The sequence below is a fragment of the Pleurodeles waltl genome, chromosome 1_1 (assembly GCF_031143425.1).
Source record: "Pleurodeles waltl isolate 20211129_DDA chromosome 1_1, aPleWal1.hap1.20221129, whole genome shotgun sequence".
Classification (NCBI taxonomy): Eukaryota; Metazoa; Chordata; class Amphibia; order Caudata; family Salamandridae; genus Pleurodeles; species Pleurodeles waltl.
The window spans coordinates 86638742-86658450 of NC_090436.1; the positions used below are offsets into that span (position 1 = coordinate 86638742).

At 42.7% G+C, this 19709-nt stretch overlaps 1 protein-coding gene across 1 annotated transcript in view; it reads left to right on the forward strand.

The window, feature by feature from the left end:
• AQP3 (aquaporin 3 (Gill blood group)) overlaps window positions 1-14555 on the forward strand; it is a 77956-nt gene extending 63401 nt beyond the window's left edge. The window contains exons 4-6 of the mRNA XM_069217646.1: window positions 1582-1700; window positions 3955-4172; window positions 12598-14555. Coding sequence (XP_069073747.1) covers window positions 1582-1700; window positions 3955-4172; window positions 12598-12766 — 506 coding nt within the window. The 3' untranslated portion in view covers window positions 12767-14555. The remainder of the gene's footprint in view (window positions 1-1581; window positions 1701-3954; window positions 4173-12597) is intronic.
• Window positions 14556-19709: the final 5154 nt, after the last annotated feature.

Below are 19709 nucleotides of genomic sequence, written 5' to 3' on the forward strand. Positions count from 1 at the left end.
GGCAATGCTTGTTCAGTCAAAGAACCTTCTTACATGGCCTCAAAGCAGGATAAATCCTCCTCAGCTGAAGAGGTTTACCATGAACCCAGACTATATTGTCAACCACCCATGCACCTCCCAATAAGCAGCAAAATAATTGAGAAGACATTGTCCATTTACTTCTAAAGCAGATTAACAAGCTTCTTCCATGGCTACTGTCCTGCAGTAACAAGACTGCCAATCTTAAGATAGTCGATGACGCCCATCCTATGTGCAAAACGAATGACCTCTGCTTTCTGATCCTACTAAACCTCTCTTCAGTCATTGACAGTCCACGGGCGAGTATGGATCCATAAATTAGAAATACACACTGGTTTCTTCAACACGGTCCTGGAGCCATTCACTTCCCACCTTGCCAACCATCACCAATTTATCAAGATGGGAACCCCATGATCCCAGAAACTACCAGTATGCTGCAGAGCGTCCCAGGGCTCCAGCCTTACTCCCATCATCAACAACCTCTACAAGGAACATTTTAGAGTTTCACACACTGACGTCAGCCTTAAGGTACATCAGTGCATTGGCAGCACACCAACTCTACCTGAAAATCTCCACTGCTCACACCTCTCAGTGACTCCGTTTTTGTCACGGTCTCATCCAGAACTGTATGTCCAGTGCCCAGCTAAAACTCAGTGTGACCACAAGAGGATTCCTCTATTCTGCCCACAGCCACAAACAATCACAAATTCAAGTCTGGCTCTCCAGAATGACCATGGGATGCTTCAGCTCCCGCTCACTCATGCAATAGGAACAATTTGGGTTGACCTTTGAAACCAGCCTCTTCTTCAAAAACACAAATCACTATAAAAACAAAGACAGGATGTCATCAACCTACCTCCCTAAAGAAAGTGAAACCTTTACTCCCTGAAAGCAACATTAGAGTAACTGTCCAAGCCTTAGGCCACTCACATCTGGATGGAGGTAACACATTTTTTGTTCTCCCTGACGACACCCTGACCTCCATCACAGTTATCCTGAATGCTGCAGCATTTCCCATCAAAAGCCTGAATAAGTCCGAATTTAGCCCTCCAACACTGGTACTCCTTGAAGCCAACATCATCTTCAATACCACCTCCATCACACACAAGGCCACCAGAAACAGCACCACGGAATATCTGGCCAAGAAATTTACCGGCTCATTCAGACAGCACCACTCTAGAAGCCAGAACATTACCAAAATTGAAACATAAAACGGCAGAAAAGAGAAAACCAGAAGACTCTCCCTCCCCATCTATGTTCCCAGGATCTTGGTCAACATCCCGGTCAACATGAGAACTATACAATAAGTATCAGTAGCCATGATTATGCTGCCTCCTGTTAAACAATCATGCATTTTACATCAGGTTCCCCACTTATGCTCAGCAATGAACTGCTCTCTAGTTAGGTTCACACTGTACAGATCTCCATACATAAACACACACTTAGAGATGGGCTACACAATCCATTCCTACATGTCTCTGTTCCTTGAAGTCTGCATTAACGTTGCGGTTGAATTATGTGGCAGATGGAACATGTCTGATACAAGTTCTATTTAAATTTCAGATGCTATTTGGGCCTTTGCTTCAGAACAGCTCTTCGTCATGGGGCCCAATGGTACGGCTGGAATATTTGCGACCTATCCGACGGAACATCTGACACTCCTTAACGGGTTCTTTGACCAGGTGAGGCAGTGAGTAACCGCTTTGGAGTAACACGAAAGTTCTCAGAACTCTAAGAGGCATCTTCTCAGACAACTGGCCACCATTTTTAATCCTATCCATTCTAAAAAAAACAACAATTGTTTAGGTAAAACATGTTTATTACATTTGTAATAAAAATTAGTTTTGAGGCTTCCGAATAATACTTTAACTAAGCATTGTTAGTCCCCTACAGAGGGCGTTAATGGCTGGCGATTGCCTGTCCCACAGTTTTGGGCCCTAAGTGAGAAGTGAGGAGAGCTAATTTCACCTTAGAAGTGGCCTCTAAATTCCATTGACACCACTGACAAGAGTCACCTGTCCCATCAGAATTATTAGTTCCGCAGGAATATCACAGATCTCTTAACTTTCACTTGGAGATTTCACCTGCTGAAAACAGTTTACGTTTCTGGGTGAAAGTCTGGCCTAAAATGAGGAATTACCGGGGGTTTAGTGGAGCCTCAGGGCCCAACTCATAAAGGGCCAGATTTTTTCCACTTCAGGATCTACAGTCTCTTCTAGGGTTGGAACTCCTGGGTGGGGAAAGTCCAGTCCAATTTACCAGACCATTCATAATGAGTGCATAGCGTAAGCATAATTAACAACCTTTCATAGAAAGCTGAGATTGTGTCATACAATCAGTATGTTCAATAAGCTAGCATTAACCACTGTTAAACATTGAGCACGTGGCAATAATTATTAATTAACACCTTCTAGAGAAAAATATGACTCGTCTTACCAAGTGTGCTGTCCCTGTCCGTGTTTTGTTACACTTTTTAATTTATCAGTCCGCACGGTAGTAAATTTCCGTGTGATGATTGGTTGAGCCTCAGTATTCCTACCGGTAGCTTTTCTATCATGCATGAAGCGGGCCTGCCTTTCGACTTCCGGGTTACATGGATTCTATAATGGAGCCAGAGAGAGTTTTTTTTAGAGCTCCCACTGTTACAGACTCTGACACTTCCCAACTCAAGAGTGGTGACAACTCTCAAGAAATGTGCTGTAAGCCAATGAGAAATGAAAAGGAAAATTCAGATTGTAGTTTAATACTAACACAGTCGAGTTTGAAAGTGTTTTATATTGTATGTAACTTTCTCAACATTGTGAAGTGAACTTGAAAGATACATAATGTGTATGAATTTAAAAACAGAATTTGTGTATCTGGAAGAAATGTAAGAGTAATTACAGAGAAGGTAAGTGGTGGGGTGGGGGGCAATATAGAAAAGGCCCCCCACACCTGCAGTTTGTGGTCTTTGGAGACACAGAGATGCCGAGGATCACACCTGCAGTCAAGCCTAGTACCCGACGCTCCTGAATGTCTCTGCAGCTTTCAAGCATAATGCCTTAACCACGCCTCAGTCTTCGCAGTACTGTGCTTTTCTCGAAGTGCATTTTAAAATACCTAGCAAAGTTGTCTCAAGCCCATTCGACTTTTTAATGTCACTTTCCTCAAAGAAAGGAAAGATGCATATAATGAAAGGGAACAGCGAATGTCACTTTAGAGAACTCCAAAAAGTATAGGAGGTGTCTGAAAAACATTCCTGCTCTCCCTGTGATGAAACTTTGGCTCAACCTGTCTGTAGTTAGGTTTCATTTAATCCACCTTCCAAACAGGTAAGTGTACAGTTGTGCGCCTTCTGTCAATCTCAATAAATAATGTTCATCCACATCCTTGCTGGTGTCTCTTCAGTATGGGATTCTTACTGCCCTGTAGACGACCTTGAGCTGCATCTTAGGCTGGTCTCAATGTCTGCCTTTACCTCCTCATTGAAACCCAGTCCCTGAACTGATGGAACCTGCCATTGGAGTCCATAGTATCTAAAACAAGGCGCACACGAGCCACTGTAGGCCACCATTCATACAGCCTGCCTTCCTGACGTCTCTATCTGGCCTACCTTGTGATAACCTTAAGTCCTGACAAGTCGACTTCTTCAGAGTGTCACATTAGCTCCCTGATAAACCGACTAACTGAGCACATGGCCTTGTCTCCCCGGCCCAGTCTCCTTGCCAGCTGCCTTCTGACATTTCAATGCAGTCTTTGTCCTGGAAACCCCATCCCATGTCTCGCTGCTGTGTTTTGCGGTGTTGGTCTAGCTGGCTACTCTACAGTAGGTAGCAGTTTGATTGAAACAGTGTAGCAGCAGTGGGAAGTAGTTTGTGTGAGATGATAAGAATTGGTGCTTTTAATGATATGTGCGTACACACTTGTTTCTCACGCCCTACTCTTTCCTCTTCTCAGTTCATCGGCACCGCAGCCCTGATCGTCTGTGTCCTCGCCATCGTGGACCCGAACAACAACCCAATCCCCCGTGGTCTGGAGGCATTCACCGTTGGGTTCGTGGTGCTTGTCATTGGACTGTCCATGGGCTTCAACTCAGGATACGCTGTCAACCCGGCCAGGGACTTTGGGCCACGCCTGTTCACGGCCATCGCGGGTTGGGGCACTGAAGTTTTCTCGTAAGTGTGAACCTTACCATATCTTTGGCTTCACCATGCATGTGTTCCTTGATGAGCCCTATGATGAGACATGTTCCACAGTGGACAATCAAGCTGCTTGTAAGGAGATTAAAGGAAGGAGTAAATTTAAACAAGATGACAGAGGAAAATTATCCTGGTAGTGGGTCAGTACGTGGTGACATACACAACAGTGGTAAGCAAGCACAAGGGGATTAGGAATGGTCATGATTGGAAGGTCGTGGAGTAGTCATGTGTGAAAGAGATGCTTCTTGAGTACCATCATGAAGGTAGGCACAAGAATGCTTAGTGGTGAATGATGAAGCATTCCAAGTGAGTGGAGAAGAAAATAAGAATTATCCAAACCAGAAGATGGTACGTAGAAATGCTGGTATGGTGAGTTCTTGATGGATGTTATGTTATTGATGATTTATAAAGCGAATGGCTGCCCCAAAGAGCTTCCCAGTGCTAGCATAACAAAACAACGCAAAACCGGCCAGGTTAAAATAGCCAAGTTTTCAAATGCTTCTCTCTATAGAGATACAGAGTCTTAGCCTGGGGAGCAACGAGTAGCACAGCTTAGGCCCCAAATACTTGAAAGAGTGTCCTCCTTGTCTTAACAACTTTCCATGTAGAGTCGCCACTGAGTTCTGATTGCACGATTGAAGAAGCCTCTTTGGGGAATACGGAAGCACTACATTCTTTAGATGTAGGGTGTATAGTGGGAGGTTGAGGATGTAGGGTTGGATACTTATGTATCCGGTAGACTTTGTAGAAAGCTCAGTTTTTAAGCCAGTCCGTTTTAGTGGCAACGTAGGTCTGGATTTGCGTCTGGAGTCAGGCACGTGGGAGTGCAAGTTGACATTTAAGGTTAGGAAAAGGAGTGAGAGTTGATGGGGACCAGAAGAAGTGGGTTTTACAACAGTGATGTAATTACTAGGGCTTTGATAGGGGTTGAAGGTGGGACAAATGCTTCTAAGAAGGTGGGTGTGGCTACCCGTAATAAAGGCGGTGATTTTTATTTTGTTTTCCTAATCGTCTTCCATGGCATGGGCGGAGGGAGACAAGAGGATTGTTCTGATTCTTTATCTAAAGGAACTCCTGAGTTTTGCACAATTTCGACATAATAGGCACTGAACAAACAACTGCCACCGCCACAAACCTCCAAACCCCAAAGATAAACTGCTAAATCATCCGTTTCCCTTGACTTGGAGCTGGACAGTGTCTTGGGCTTGTGGACTGAACATGACCATGATTGCCTCAGTCAACAAATGGAATCCTTTGCAGGGAAGAGGCTATTTTAAAAAAAAAATCTTATAAATTAGTGAAGAATTCAAAGTCAACTTTGTAAAGTTTGCGTGTCACTAGGCGTAGCATCACTGTCAGAATATTAAATCAGTTGAACGCCCTAAAGTAAATTTTTTTATGTCAACGTACCCAAGACTCTCAGGGCATCACATCTCTGAGTTGAGAATGTTACTTTGTGCTTTGAGTAGAAGGGGTTCCAATCATTATTAAGCTTAAGGTGGCCTTTCAGCCCTTGGCTAGAACTTGACTTTAATTGTCAACATTGGCCACTCCTTGAGCTTGAATGTCATAAAGGATGATTGCTGAACAATGAGTGAAGTCAACCCAGAGGAGTGCATGAATAGTTTTGGCATCCAAAGAAGAGTTGGTAAGCCTTCGGCCTCTCAGTAGGTGAGATGCCCCAACAGCTACTGTTTGACATGATTTCACTGGCTTCCAGACTCGCCTATAATTTGTTGGGCTTCTTGGCGCGTACTGGCATGTGCAGGAGTGAAGCGCAGGTGCGGTTCATGCCCCAGGCTCCACTTACATAGACTATTTGGTATTTCGACTCTTGCCCAAACTCGTTCACAATGAACACATTTGCAATAAAAGTACTCACACATCACCTACCAGAGGAAAACACATTTTCAATTACAAAACTGAACAATTAATTTTGACTGCGCATCACTGGGGTGCCTGTTTTGCATGACGCACAAAAGGGTGTGGCTAAAAATAAGCTCTGTAATGTGTGATGCTTAATTTAATGAAGAAGAATTGCTGCTCGAAGTTTGAACTTTCAGGAGAGTCATGAAAAGTCGAACTGAGTTTAATATTCCTATCTTATTAAGCATACTGTATCTTCGGACACAGATTTTGGTCCCAAACTTTACAAATCAAATTTCACTTCTGCATAAATCCTTACATAGGGTATAACTGAATATCGAAATTAGAATATCGAGTTATGCACATATCAAGGCCAAAATACTGAATCCAAAATATAGAAAGATAAGTAAGCATAGATTTTTTGAACCTACCTCCACATAAATGTACCTTGACTATATATATATATATATATGTATATATATATATATGCAAAACAGAAGAGAGAACTCTGGGTAGTTCCCAAGTTTAGGTGGAGAGCAGCTCCAGTAAGGAGCACCCTGCAACACCAGCAGCATTCGAGATTTGCTCACCTCAAATGTCTGTTTTTCTAGCAAAGTTTTTAAGCCTAGGATTGGCAGTGTCATGCATGCAGAGCAAGAAAGCAACAAAGTCTTTTGCCATTTGTACAGCAAAATCTTTCATCATGGAATAAGCAAAAGCAACCCCTCACACCTGTTTCAGTGTCATTATATCTCTTTAGAGAGGTTTAGCTTTGTCCAGACACAAGAGGGCACCTATTATAAGTCAAAACAAAACCCTTTCAGGGTTAGAGTGACGCATACATTATGCAAAACAGAAGAGAGAACTCTGGGTAGTTCCCAAGTTTAGGTGGAGAGCAGCTCCAGTAAGGAGCACCCTGAAACACCAGCGACACTCTAGATTTGCTTACCTCTATTGTCTGTTTTTCTAGCAAAGGTTTTAAGCATTTCATGAAGATCATTCAAACGGCGCCAAAGTTATTAGGAAAACAAAGAACGCTTTGTCTATGTATTTATTATATATATATATAATAGCCAGTAGGTAGTTATAGTTTGGACCAACTTTTCCCATAAAGAAAGCGTTTTTTTGTTTTCCTGATAACTTTGGTGCCGTTTGAGTGATTTTCACGAAATTTTCAAAAGTAGTGTACTAGTTACTTTACCTACTGTCTAGAAATTTTGTGGTAATTTGTCAAGTGGGGGCCAAGAAAAAGGGGGGTCCCAAAACAGTTTTTCCCCATGCAATGTCTATGGGAATTTTTAGACACAGCTACAGCCTGAACCACTGAACAGAATTACTCCAAATTTGGCAGAAAGGTAGATCTTGGTCTAGAAAGAGCCTTTTTTGTAATTTGGTGTAAATCTGTTCAGTAGTTTCAGAGGGATTAAAGGAAATAAAATATAGATATCTAGGGCTGTGGATCCTTTGTGGATCCACTGGAAAGATCCTCGGAAAAAGCAAGGCCCTGATTGGCTGGCTGCAACCTGAAAGGAAAGTTGCGGCCACCACTCTCTTTCTTGCTTCTGCCAGGGGAGAGAATAATACAGTGGGAAAACAGGTAAAGGGTCAGGATACAGGTATCCCTATCCCATAGGACAGATGGAGGGGTTCCTGAGAGACCCCGGGCAAGAAATTGCCCAAACATTTTTTTGGGCAGATCCGGGAATCCACCATGGCGATCAGCGCGGCGCCCAGTGTAACTGCGCAAAGGATCCGTGGATCTGAGATTACAGGGACGTTATAGTTAGGTTGATTTTTTACCCACACAAATCCAAAGAAATTCAGCAGTTATATTTATTCTGATAGTTATAGTTATCTGAAGAAACTATAAGTTGTGTCGTAAAGTAACTTTAGGCCACGAGTTATGGTTTCTTAAAATAAGTATAACTGCTGAATTTCTATGACTTTGCGTGGGTAGAACGTCAACCTAACTATAACGTCCATGTAGCCTTTGTTTTTTTCAATGAATATATATGTATACATATATCTTCAAAGTAAGTTGATGTGGAGTTAGGACTAGTAAATCTATTCTTCCTCCACATTTTGGTCTTTGATATTTTGGCCATGATATTTTTCTATCGTGATATTCATAGTCTCGATATTCAGTAGCTACTAATCACTGCAGTCAGTCTGGGGTGCTTTTTTGAAAGTGATAAGGGTTCTAATAGAGGTTGGAAATTCATAAGTTAGGATTTTGAAATAAAGTATCCTGGATGAAGTCACTAGTGATGCTGTCAACGCCATCAGTTGTAGATACAGTGATGGAGTCGCCACACAAAACTCTGTGCTTTTAATACTTTTTAGGTTTTGAATTGTAGCAATAACGTTCCTTCAGCTGATTTTCATTTAGGGCATTTTTGTGTTTGTGACAGTGCTTAATTTGTGCTTGTTGTTTCCGGTGCGGAGCACCAGCACTTATTTTAGAGGGCCGGCGGTTAGTTTTCTGCCTCACGCACTTACTGCGAGCAAAAGACACATATGGGACAGATGGAGGAAGAGAAAAACGAAAATGCGTTACTATGGGAGAAAACAGAAAGCTGCAAGAGAACTGGAGGGGCAGGGAATGGCTGTAAATGGATTGAAGAGGCCCGAGATGGCTTCAAGATTACGCTGCCTCAGTATTCCATGTTCGCACATTTAATTGCAGCAGCCGCGTGTTTAAGAGGAGGGCTTTGGGCACCTGCACGTTTTTATTTACAAATTAAGCACCGGTTTGTGATCTTTGCAACCTAGCATAATGTTCATTTAGCCAAGTGTTTTTTGCTGAATTTCTATGGTTTGGAAGGCTAAACTTTGGCTACAACCTCTCTACTCACAGGAGACAGCCTGCAGCCTTCATCTATGTCCAGTGCATATTATTCTTGCATACAGTACCACTGGTTACAGGGCATGTCCTTCAGCTCTGTGCCCTGTAGCCTTGTCCATGATACTCAGTGCGCCTGGCACTCACTTGGGGCTCGTAGTCGTTGGGCATTGGGGATGGCATTTGTCAATGCTTTGCGTCTTCCAACATTGCTTGCAGTGCTCACTGGGCGCAGGGCATGCGCTACAGTCTGCAGCTATTAAACCTGCCTACAGTGCCCTCTAAGCAGTGGGGACATGGCTTAGTCATTGCCCATGCCCTGCATTGAGTAGCCCTGCTTGTAGTAACTACTAGGCATGGCCTATGTTTATGCCCAGCTGACACTGACTAAAGAACACCACCTATGGTGCATCCCTTCATTGCCTCTCTCCCAATATAGGTTAGGCATGGCCTATACCTGTATCTAGAGGAGATAGGGCATGTTTCTTTAGTGTTTGCTCTGTCTTTAGGTATGCAGACTTTTTGGAGGTCCGTCGACTTCGCGAATTAAATAAAGTGTCCAAAAAAGACCAACTTCTTGCTGTTAGGTCCCAGAACCCCAGTAAAAAGCCCTCAAAGCTCGCTTTATAACCATTAAATCTTGGAGAAAAGGTTCTCAATTCCTGATGCCCAAAACTGTATTTTTCAGAGGCATATGGGCTATTGCAGTAACATAAATATTAGAGCACAATATCCTGACTTCTTAAGTTAATGACCTGAGCTATTACTTTAGCGAATCGGGAATGAGTTATTTTGTGCCAATCAGATTCCTCGCTCTGTCACTCATCCACCTTGTGGGCGTCATGATGTCCCTCCCTCTTTGATCTTTTTGAGTTATTATTTAAAAACACTGGACTAGTTTTCACCAGTTAAAAAATAATTTAATTTTGATTAATGAACTAACTTCTGCTCCACATTTGGTAGTGATTACTGATCCTTGAGCAAAAATTCTTAACTAAATTTAAATAACAGGCACACAGTTTCCCGTACCGCTAGTTCTTTTTTACCTCTTTATCAACAACCACAAACCTTTCCAAAATCAAATTCAATGGAGAACTATGAAATTCTAAGCATTAAAACACCTTTCGTATGTGAATATGACTGAACAATAATATTTACATATAGAAATAATATAGAAATATATAATATATAAATAACGATATACATATATTTTCAAAAAGGCGTTGATAGTAGCTGTAAAGTTACGGTTTAGTTCAGCGTTCCATAGGAAGCACTTTATTTAGACACTTTTTGACGAGTGTGCACCACAAAAGCACAAAAATGTGCATACACGTCTGTGGGATCCGGGGAAGCTTGTTCCAGGGAGGAGATGTGATGGGGGTGGGGCCCAACATTTGTGTATACCACTCAAAATCCCATAGTGGAAGTTTGCTGAATCATATCCCAGCATCTGCGAGACATAATAAAACCAAATATGGCAATGCCATTGGTTGAGAACCCCCCACAAAAACCTGGATAATCTCATTATGATACCATGCAGTGAAAACGGTTGACAGAGCATATCCACACCATGACTAAACTCCCCTGGAGAGGACTACACTACTTGCCAGAGGGGCGGAATTTGTGCAGTTCACATGGTACACCAGGTTGAGTTTCTCTTTGCCGTATACCACTAGGCCAAGACCTAATCCTGACCTCAATGTTGCACTCCAGTGCACACAGGGCATGGCCATTGGCTATTTCCTACTCCCATCACTAGTTTGTACTGGTACAAACATCAGGCGACCCATTTTTGCACACTTGTAATTTTGGCTCCATATAGTAAAAACATTAAAAAAAAAAACAAAGAGCGTCTAACTTGAATGTTGAAGTGTGTGCGGGATGCATAGGTTTATGGGGGGGGGAGTCACATGTTGTATTTTCAGTAAATACTCTTCGAGAATCACTGGAAAATGATACAACAAATAACTCAGCACACAGAACATGTCCAGCTGGTGCTGAGGGCAGTGGCCATGTACCAGGGCATAGGTATGTCAAAGGGTTTACGCCACAAATCTCAAATCAGATTTACTAAGCCATGCAAGGCTACCTTTCTGTGTCCAGTGATTGTTAGCTGCAGCTGCAGGACATGCCTCGTAGTTACTGAGGGCAGAGGTACAAGGCAGAATGCATGCCTCAAGACCATGTATGTACCTACCGGCCTCACCTGGTGAGCGACATTGTATATCACCCTTGAAGAGATGTTCAATCGGTTGATTGCAAAGTAAAATATACCATCAAACATAAAAAATAAAAAAAACGCCCATTAAGTGGTGTAATGGTTCGGAACAACCTAAAATATGCAGTCACAATACTACCATGCACTGCTCATGACCTCGCACATGGCATCATAAATTGCATCATCAATGACATCACTGGAGACATACGTGATGTGTTCAATAACATACTATTTGCCAGATTTGTTATACTCACATAAAATACTAAAATTCCACTGACCGTTAACAAATATTCTCACAATTATTCAATAGAGGAAAAGTAAACAAAGTTATTAAATGAACAGGCAAACCTCAAGTGCCTCTGAAAATTTGCAAACGTCCTCAAAGTAGCTACATCTAGGGAGAAGGGCTGTAGAAACGCCTAGACTCCTCTGCAGCGATGGGATGCAGTTTATGGCTGCAGCTTCATCAATTGCTACTTGATATTCTCAAGGATAATGTAGGTCCAAGGAAGGCTTTCACAAACCATAAATGGTAAATCAACTGCAGAAAATACCAATATATTCCACAAAAGTGCCCCAGATGTCTTGTCATGTTCCCTTAAAGTGGTGCATTATATGGCCAATTGTGCCATTTTACTTCCAAAGCATCTCTGCCATTTGTTTAGGAAGAACCATCATATTTGAGAGTGTAAACATAAGCACTTATGTAATTCATATTGCTAATCATAATTGGGATAGCTCAGAAGAGCACATGTAATAACTGCGAGGACCCATTGAATGTCAGAAATAATGCAGACTTTCCTCTCCATATACAAACTGCAAGGACATTTTATAATGCTTAGTGGTACTTAAACCTTCATCCTTCTAATCAAAGTGTGAGGACATCTATCTCCTCCCTCTGGTACTGCAACTGTTCTTCAATATAGACTGTCTGCAAGGACATCTGGTAACTTACCTGTGGTGCTGCACCTACCACTATCGTGTTACATCATTTGTGATGAGACATCAGAGACTGTATCTATAATGTTAAAGTCCACATTATGTGGGGTGTCACCAAAGATGTACTTTATAGCATAAATGTTATGTTATGAGCAGTAAATTGGGAGTGGTATGGTTTCATAGCTAACTATAACTGGTGAATGTCATTGGGTACTAACCTTTGCATCATAAACTTAACATACACCTAGCTAAAGTTTTTAACAGAAGTTGAATTATTTTTACTTACTTCCTAACATTCTTTACTATATCATCTTAGCAGGTAGACAGCTATAATCACCTTTTAACAGTTATTTATGTGACTTCAAGACAATATACATTTCTCATGCTGACCCTACATTTTCATGGTGCCAGCATTGACAAATTAATTTTTGAGTGCATCAACTTTATTCATCATTACTGTAGCTTGTGCTTAATAGAAAACATGTAGCCAGAGAGCCTGAAATGTCTCAGTTTGACATCTTTTGTCTTTCCTGCAGGGCCGGCGGACAGTGGTGGTGGGTGCCAATTGTGTCCCCCTTACTTGGATCAATCGCCGGCATTTTGGTCTACCAGCTAATGATCGGGTTCCATATTCTGCCTGTGCCCCAGTCCACCGAGCAGGAAAATGTCAAGTTGGCCAACGTCAAGCACAAGGAGAGGATCTGAGTGGCCAACAGTTGCCGTCTGGACTCTTAGTATACACAGCACCGCATCAGCCGACAATCAGGAAGACGCTGAATCACAGTCTTGTTCAACATTGTGGCATATTCTAGTTTTGTTCCTTAAGCCTGATGCTTCCAAGAACTGTGTGCAAGCCTTTTCTTCCAGTCTTCTGTTTTACCCACAAAGACACCAGGTCATTTTCTTCCAAAACAAGTATTGTTGCAGCGTCTGATGTACCTATGTTAGCACTATCTTTGTAATTTCTCTTCTTGTGAAGCCTTGTTGCTTCCTGACTAGCTGTTAGACACACTATCCCTACTATAGACACAGGTCATGTGTCCCTTCAGGTTGCATAAGAACTTCAACTTCAAAATTCCTTTATTTTCCGTGAAAATTCTTGTTAGCTGTAAGAGGAAGTTGAGATTCTAACACGTGCCGGACTGTGAGGGACTGACCTTGAAAGCTGATCATAATACACTGAATAGCATCAGCTTAGACTTTCTGATGGTATACTCCGGATCGGTACATAGTGACCGACAGGGGATCGAAGAGTGACCTAGAAGCCCCTTCAGACAAAAAGCAATCACCTGCCCATCCAAAGTTCATGTGATTGCTTGAATCTCGCTTGTTACGGACTTTGACGTTCAGTAGCACAGTAGCCACCAGCCGCTGCTAGACCAAAAGGTTTACGTGCATAATCTAAGCTTATCACTCAGAGTGCCTTTGATGGTTTCAGCTCTTCCGCCACCCTTCATGATTATAGTCCTTATTTAGAGTTTGTCGGATTGGATACTCCGTGTATTACAAGCCAACGGCTACAATGCACTTGAAATATGGTGGAAGGGATATCCGCCATATTTGTGACAGTGCATCCTGTCCGCTAAACTCTAAACAAGGAGCTATATCAGAAAGCATTATATTTATCAAGATATTGCTTTAGCGTCAATCTAGTTAGAAGTGCTTGCAGAGGCCTGGCAGCTTTGTAAATAAGCCTGAACGCCATATTGTATTAAATGCGTTAGACTGACATATTACCTATGGCACTAGGACCAGCTTGTCTTAGGCTGTGTAAATTGTATATTCATGTTTTTTTTACAACACAAATGACACCACACTGCTAGAAATTTGGGATCATAAATTAGTGACCGGACGCAGAGATATCTCTCAAGTTATCACAAAGACACAAGCTTCCGCAGTCTGCGGACCGAGCTGCTAGTTGTTGAGATGACCAGCAGGCACTTTGTGCTGCTTGCAGCTTCATGGACCATATTTGTGGTCGGTCTGGTAGCGTGGGCTGGCTTTCCTGTGTTACTGGTGTAGCATCTCTCTCAATGGCGCAACACTGCAAAACCTACAGAAGTTGTGCAGAAGTTGTGAATACACCATTGAAGCATTCATTATAGGGGCTGCTCTTATGTAAATGCCTAATGACGTTTTATGTCCATAAAGTAATGGGACTGATGATATGGAAATACTACTGCTATGTATAGTATGACAGTGACTAGGAGCAACATCAATGTTTTTTTACGGCATGCTCACAGGTAGTTGTACGTATGTGTTTCAACCATTCGTGCCCTTGGCGATCAGCCTGGCTCAGGGCGATACACTGTTAAGGGCGCTTGGGTTACCCATGCTTCAGATAGCCTGGAATCCCTATTAAATAGATATGCTTCAGCTAGTCTGCAGTCGTAGGTCGATTTTCCATAGGCCTATAAATATTTCAGGCAGACTATGGAATATGTTTATTCTTGCCTCATTTTTATAAAAAATAAATTTTATTACAAAAGTGAAACATTGTTATGATTTCTTTTATCAGCTTGCGTGAGTCTTACATCCGCCTCTTGTATCTTACTTCATCGCTATGAAGTGTCCTTTCCATTGAAACCTGCTTTTGCTGGTTCTGCATCTACTATGTTTCACATCTAATCTGTTATGGCCAAGTGCTAGCATCTCTTCAATGTGTATGGCGTGCAGTGTTTGTGCAAGGCTCTGGGCAGCCGCTGTGGCGAGCCGGGAACAGAACAGCAACATGTTAACTTTTCCAGGAAGGGAGTATGAGGTGATGGAGTGCCCCGCTGAAGAGTCGGGATGAGTGACAGCACCAGCAGGTGTATGATTGGCTGAATATCTGCAGAGGAGTGTTTGAGTTGAGAGAAGTGTATGAGTGTGTGCTGGAAGTTAAAAAAAATATACCTTAGAGAAGCCAGTGGCAGAAATATCTTCTTCAACTGGATCTAAGCATGAATATTTCTCTATGGAGGACAGATTGATGTCCCAAGAGCTGTAAAATGCGCAAGACTAGGTCCCTGCCATGAGCAGAAAGACTGCCCTGGACCCCGCGGTCCCCACTCCATGTTCAAGAGGTCCAGAGGATTAAAGGAAGTTGAAGGGAAGCCTCGACCAACAACCTCTACGTAGCAGTAGTTGGGCAAGAAGCTACTGGCCACCGCTTGGTTGGACTAACCCTTCAGTGAGTGAGATAGGGTAAGGTCCAGTGAGTAGCCTGGCCGCCACCAAAAAGCCAGCCACTACCTTCCCATATAAGGACTCCAGGCACATCTCTTTTTGGGGGCCTCTCATGGGTGACAGGTGTATTAGACCAAAATACAGATCACAGGCTCCCTCATACTACCTTTCTGCTTGTTATGAGCATCCTCCAAGAAATGTGTGGAGACACTAGTGGGATGCAGTTAGGATAGATTGAGCTGCCCTAGACCCTAAGCAAAGCAAGGAAGAGAGGCATTGATTGGTTGTGATGTGTAGATAGTTTTCCTCCCTTTGTCATGCAGTCAGTGAGAGGGTTGAAGGGTCCTACTAGGTACTGCATCAGGGAATGTCGCTGTAAATAAGGCGAGCTGTGTGTGCGTCTTTATTAGCGTACGATGAACAGTAATTGAGTTCCTGTGTCTGCATAATCTGGAAGAGACACAATCATAATAACAAATTGTGAAAATGAGATGGGACGTGTATTCCTTTCATGCGCACTATTACCTATGGGTGACTATTGCTGTCTAGGCTACAAATCATGATGCCTTCCCTCTCCTGTGCAGGTCAGGGCACATCCTTAAGATCTATGACCAGCGTAGATACCTGGGAGTATTTCCGGGATCCCTTGCAACTCACTGAAAATTCAACAATTATTTTACGAGAAATCTTATGAAAGGAAAATTCCAACGTTTCCTCAGTGGGTTTTAAGAATCCACCCCTTATATATATGGAGACAGTAGTGCACAAGGTGTGACATTTCTCAAAGAAAAATATATGCCCTTTGCTCATGCTTTAATATCATGGAAGGACCAGGAGCTGGTATTTGAATGAGATATTATGCAAAATTATGTTGTATTTATATTTAGCATGACAATTCTGAATCTCTCAGGCCCATATTTATACTATTTTTGTGCAGCATTTGCGTAATTTGTTACGCAAAAGCAGCGCAAACTTACACAAAATAATTATATTTTGTAAGTTTGCGCCGCTTTTGTATCAAAAAGTGACACAGATTTCTTTGCGTCACTTTTTTCGGCACTTTTAACTCCTGCTCAGAGCAGGCTCTAAAAGGGGACACACCATTGTTTACAATGGGCCTCAATGAGCTTTGCAGGATTAGTGTCAACATTTTTTACGCTAATCCTGCAAAGCTCCAAGTTAGCGTAAAAAATTCTGATGCTAGTCCCCTAGCTACCGCCATGGTGCGGTGTATTTTAAATACGACCCACACATGGTGGCATTAGGGGGGCGCTAAGGAGCGCAAGAAAAGTAGCGGTCCACTTTGTGCAGTGCCACTCTTTTTAAATATACCCCAGAGCTCAACAGCTGATTACATGCACTGTCTGGAGCTTCAAAACCTGTGAGACACATACATAAACATGAGTTTTAATACTCACTAGTTGGATTAATTCTTTGCCCTCCCCCGAACTAGGATCATAAACCTACCAAACACTGGCACCTGTCTTTTCAACTGTAATTGGTAGTCAGTGCAAGATTACTGAAGATTCTTGACTGGAGCAGAATACGCTGAGGGATATCTTTCCTAGGTGTCTTTGACTCGTTTATACTGATTTCTCTGTTTTAAACAATTTACCTTCTTCAGAATACTGACATTTAAAGATCAACAAAAATTCGGAAGGAAAAACACTAAACACTTCAACAGTGTAATGCGTAATTACTCAAACCCACCGCCTTTTGTGTGTGACGCTCATACAACCTTCTCAAAATAAAGGCAAAGAGTCTCTGTGAGGACCTTGCTAACCACTCTCTTACTCAACAGAGGGGCAGCAAACATTTTCAATGCAATAGGTCTTGCATATACTTGAGTTGGCGCTCTTGGCATTGTATATTTAAAACTGGAATTCTTTTGCTGCATTGATTGGTCAACCCTGTCACATATTTTGGTCCTTTGTGCCACATAATTCCAGTGGCCCTGCATATAACTAAAGGACTAGTAGGCCTACTGGAATTTATTTAAAAAAAGACCCTTAAAATATAAACTACTCCCAGCTACAAAACAAATGTTCCAGCCACAAGAGAGCTTACAAATACACTGATTGGTGGGATGGGTCATTATTTTGGGATCCCCACGGACCCAGAGATGATCTAGACAGAAAGAGCACGTTGGTGAATACATTTTGAAGGTGGTCCCATTGGACCACCATAGACTGAGTTATGATCAAAAATGTTTTGTAAAAGGAATGCCCTTCAAAGCATTATGAGGCAAGTTTCAGAATGCTGCGAATATTATAGTATATTGACTGTAATGCTCAGTAGAGACCCTAGAGGACACCACAATAAAAATAGCATTTCTAAGAAACATGATCTTGCAACCAAATAGTTAGCCCCTAGAGGGCATAACCACATAAAAAAAGAATGGCAGAAAATAATGCAGAGCAACCATATATTTAGCCCCCATAGGATGTAGTGCATTACACATTTTCAAGACTAGCAGGCCTACTATAATGATATTACAAACAAGACCCTTAAAACACAGACTACTCTCAGCTGTAAAACGAAAGTTCCAGCCATGAGAGACCTTAAAAAGACACTAAATAGTAGGAGGGGTTATTATTTTAAGGGCCCCACTAACCTAGTTTGGGGACCGAGAATTGACCTAGACAGAAAGTGCTGAAGGTTTTGGTGATAGTCTCATTGTCCCAGGACCACCACAGGCTGAGTTAGTGACATAAATGTTTTTAAAAAAGAATGCCCTGCAAAGCAATATGGGACGAGTTTCTGAGAATTGCTAATACTGTAGTATAACTGTAATGCTTAGAACAGCCTCTAGAGGGCATCACAATAAAAATAGCATTAATAAAAAACATGGTCATGTAACCATATAGTTAGCCCCTAGAGGGCATAACATGACAACAGACTGGCAGATAATAATGCAGTACAAGCATATATTTAACCCCTAGAGAGTGTAGTGCATTGCACGTTTTCAGGGCTGGCAGGCCTACTACAATGATATTACAAACAAGGTCCCTAAAACACGAACTACTCTCAGCTGTAAAACAAAAGTTCCAGCCATGAGAGAGCTTAAACGGACACTGAATGGTGGGAGGGATTATTAATTATGGGTCCCCACTAACCCCGTGTGGGGACCCAGAGATGATGTAGACAGAAAGAGCACGTTGTTGTGAACGTTTTGGTGAGGGTCCCATTGTCCTAGAACCTCCACAGGCTGCGTTATGAGCAAAAATGTTTTGTAAAAGTATGCTAGCAAAGCAATATAGAGCGAGTTCCCCGAGTGCAGTGAATATTGTAGTACACAGCCCGAGAGCCGCTTTGAGGATTTCTGTGTTGTTAACGTAAAGCATTTATCAATTACAAGTGTTTTTGTGAAAGCTATGGAGCGTGAAAGGGGAGAGCCAAAATAAATGACTCTGACTAGGAAACAGGGTGAACATGTGACCAGCTCTTCAATATCGCTGATGAAGCTTGCGCTGCTGTTTTGCGCTGTGAGCGCCATGGCTGCCATGGTGCACCAAGGGGTAAGACAAAAGAAAAAATTTCCCACCTACACCGCAGTATATTGGCAATCATATATTAATACATGAAACAGGGTCAGTCTGCAATATGTAAAGCATTTACCAATGACATCAAGGGATTTTTGAAAGGCAAGCCCACTAACGACTGAAAGTGATGAGCGTGAGATGGGCGTGGTTAAAAGCCCTCAGAATACTTACAACAGATAGAAAATTGTTTGAGTGCTCAACCTAAAAATACTGAGAAACAGAAAAAGACTGAGGCCCTCATTACAGCATTGGCAATAACTACCGCCTACCGCCACGGCGACGGCCGCCAACATACCACCGTGGCTACCAGCCGTCTACGCGTATCATGACCGCCAATGGTATACTACTAGAATGATGGCGAAACACCGCAGACGGTCATGGCGGCGGATGGCAGTAAGGCGGCGCTGCTGACAGCAGCACCGCCATACCAACAAAACACCGCCGACCGTATCATGACCAATGATACGGCCTGGCGGTGTTTTGCTGGCGGATACTGCTGCTGACAGCAGCGCCGCAGACCGTCTCCAGCTGGAGGACCCCCTGAAGCAGGTAATTCGGGTTCTCCAATATGAGAGTGGGGTGCAGGGGTATTGTGTGTATGTGGGGAGGGTGTGTGTGTATGTTTTGGAATGCGTGAAGCAGGTGTGAGTCGCGTTGAATGCGTGCGTGAATGAGTGATTGTGAGTGTTGTGAATGCATGTGTGTGACAAGGCATGTTGGTGTGTGTTGTAGTGTGTTGTGGTGTGTTGATATGTACGTGTGCATGCGTGGGTGGTGGTGGGTATGCATGTGTGCATGTGTGTATCCGGGTGCACGTGTGGGTGTGTATATGTGCGGGGGCAGGAGAGCGGGGGAGGACTCTGGGGTAGGGGAGGGAGGTGGGGGAGACCACTATCAGTGCCAGGGAAGGAATTCCCTGGCACTCATAGTGCCTACCG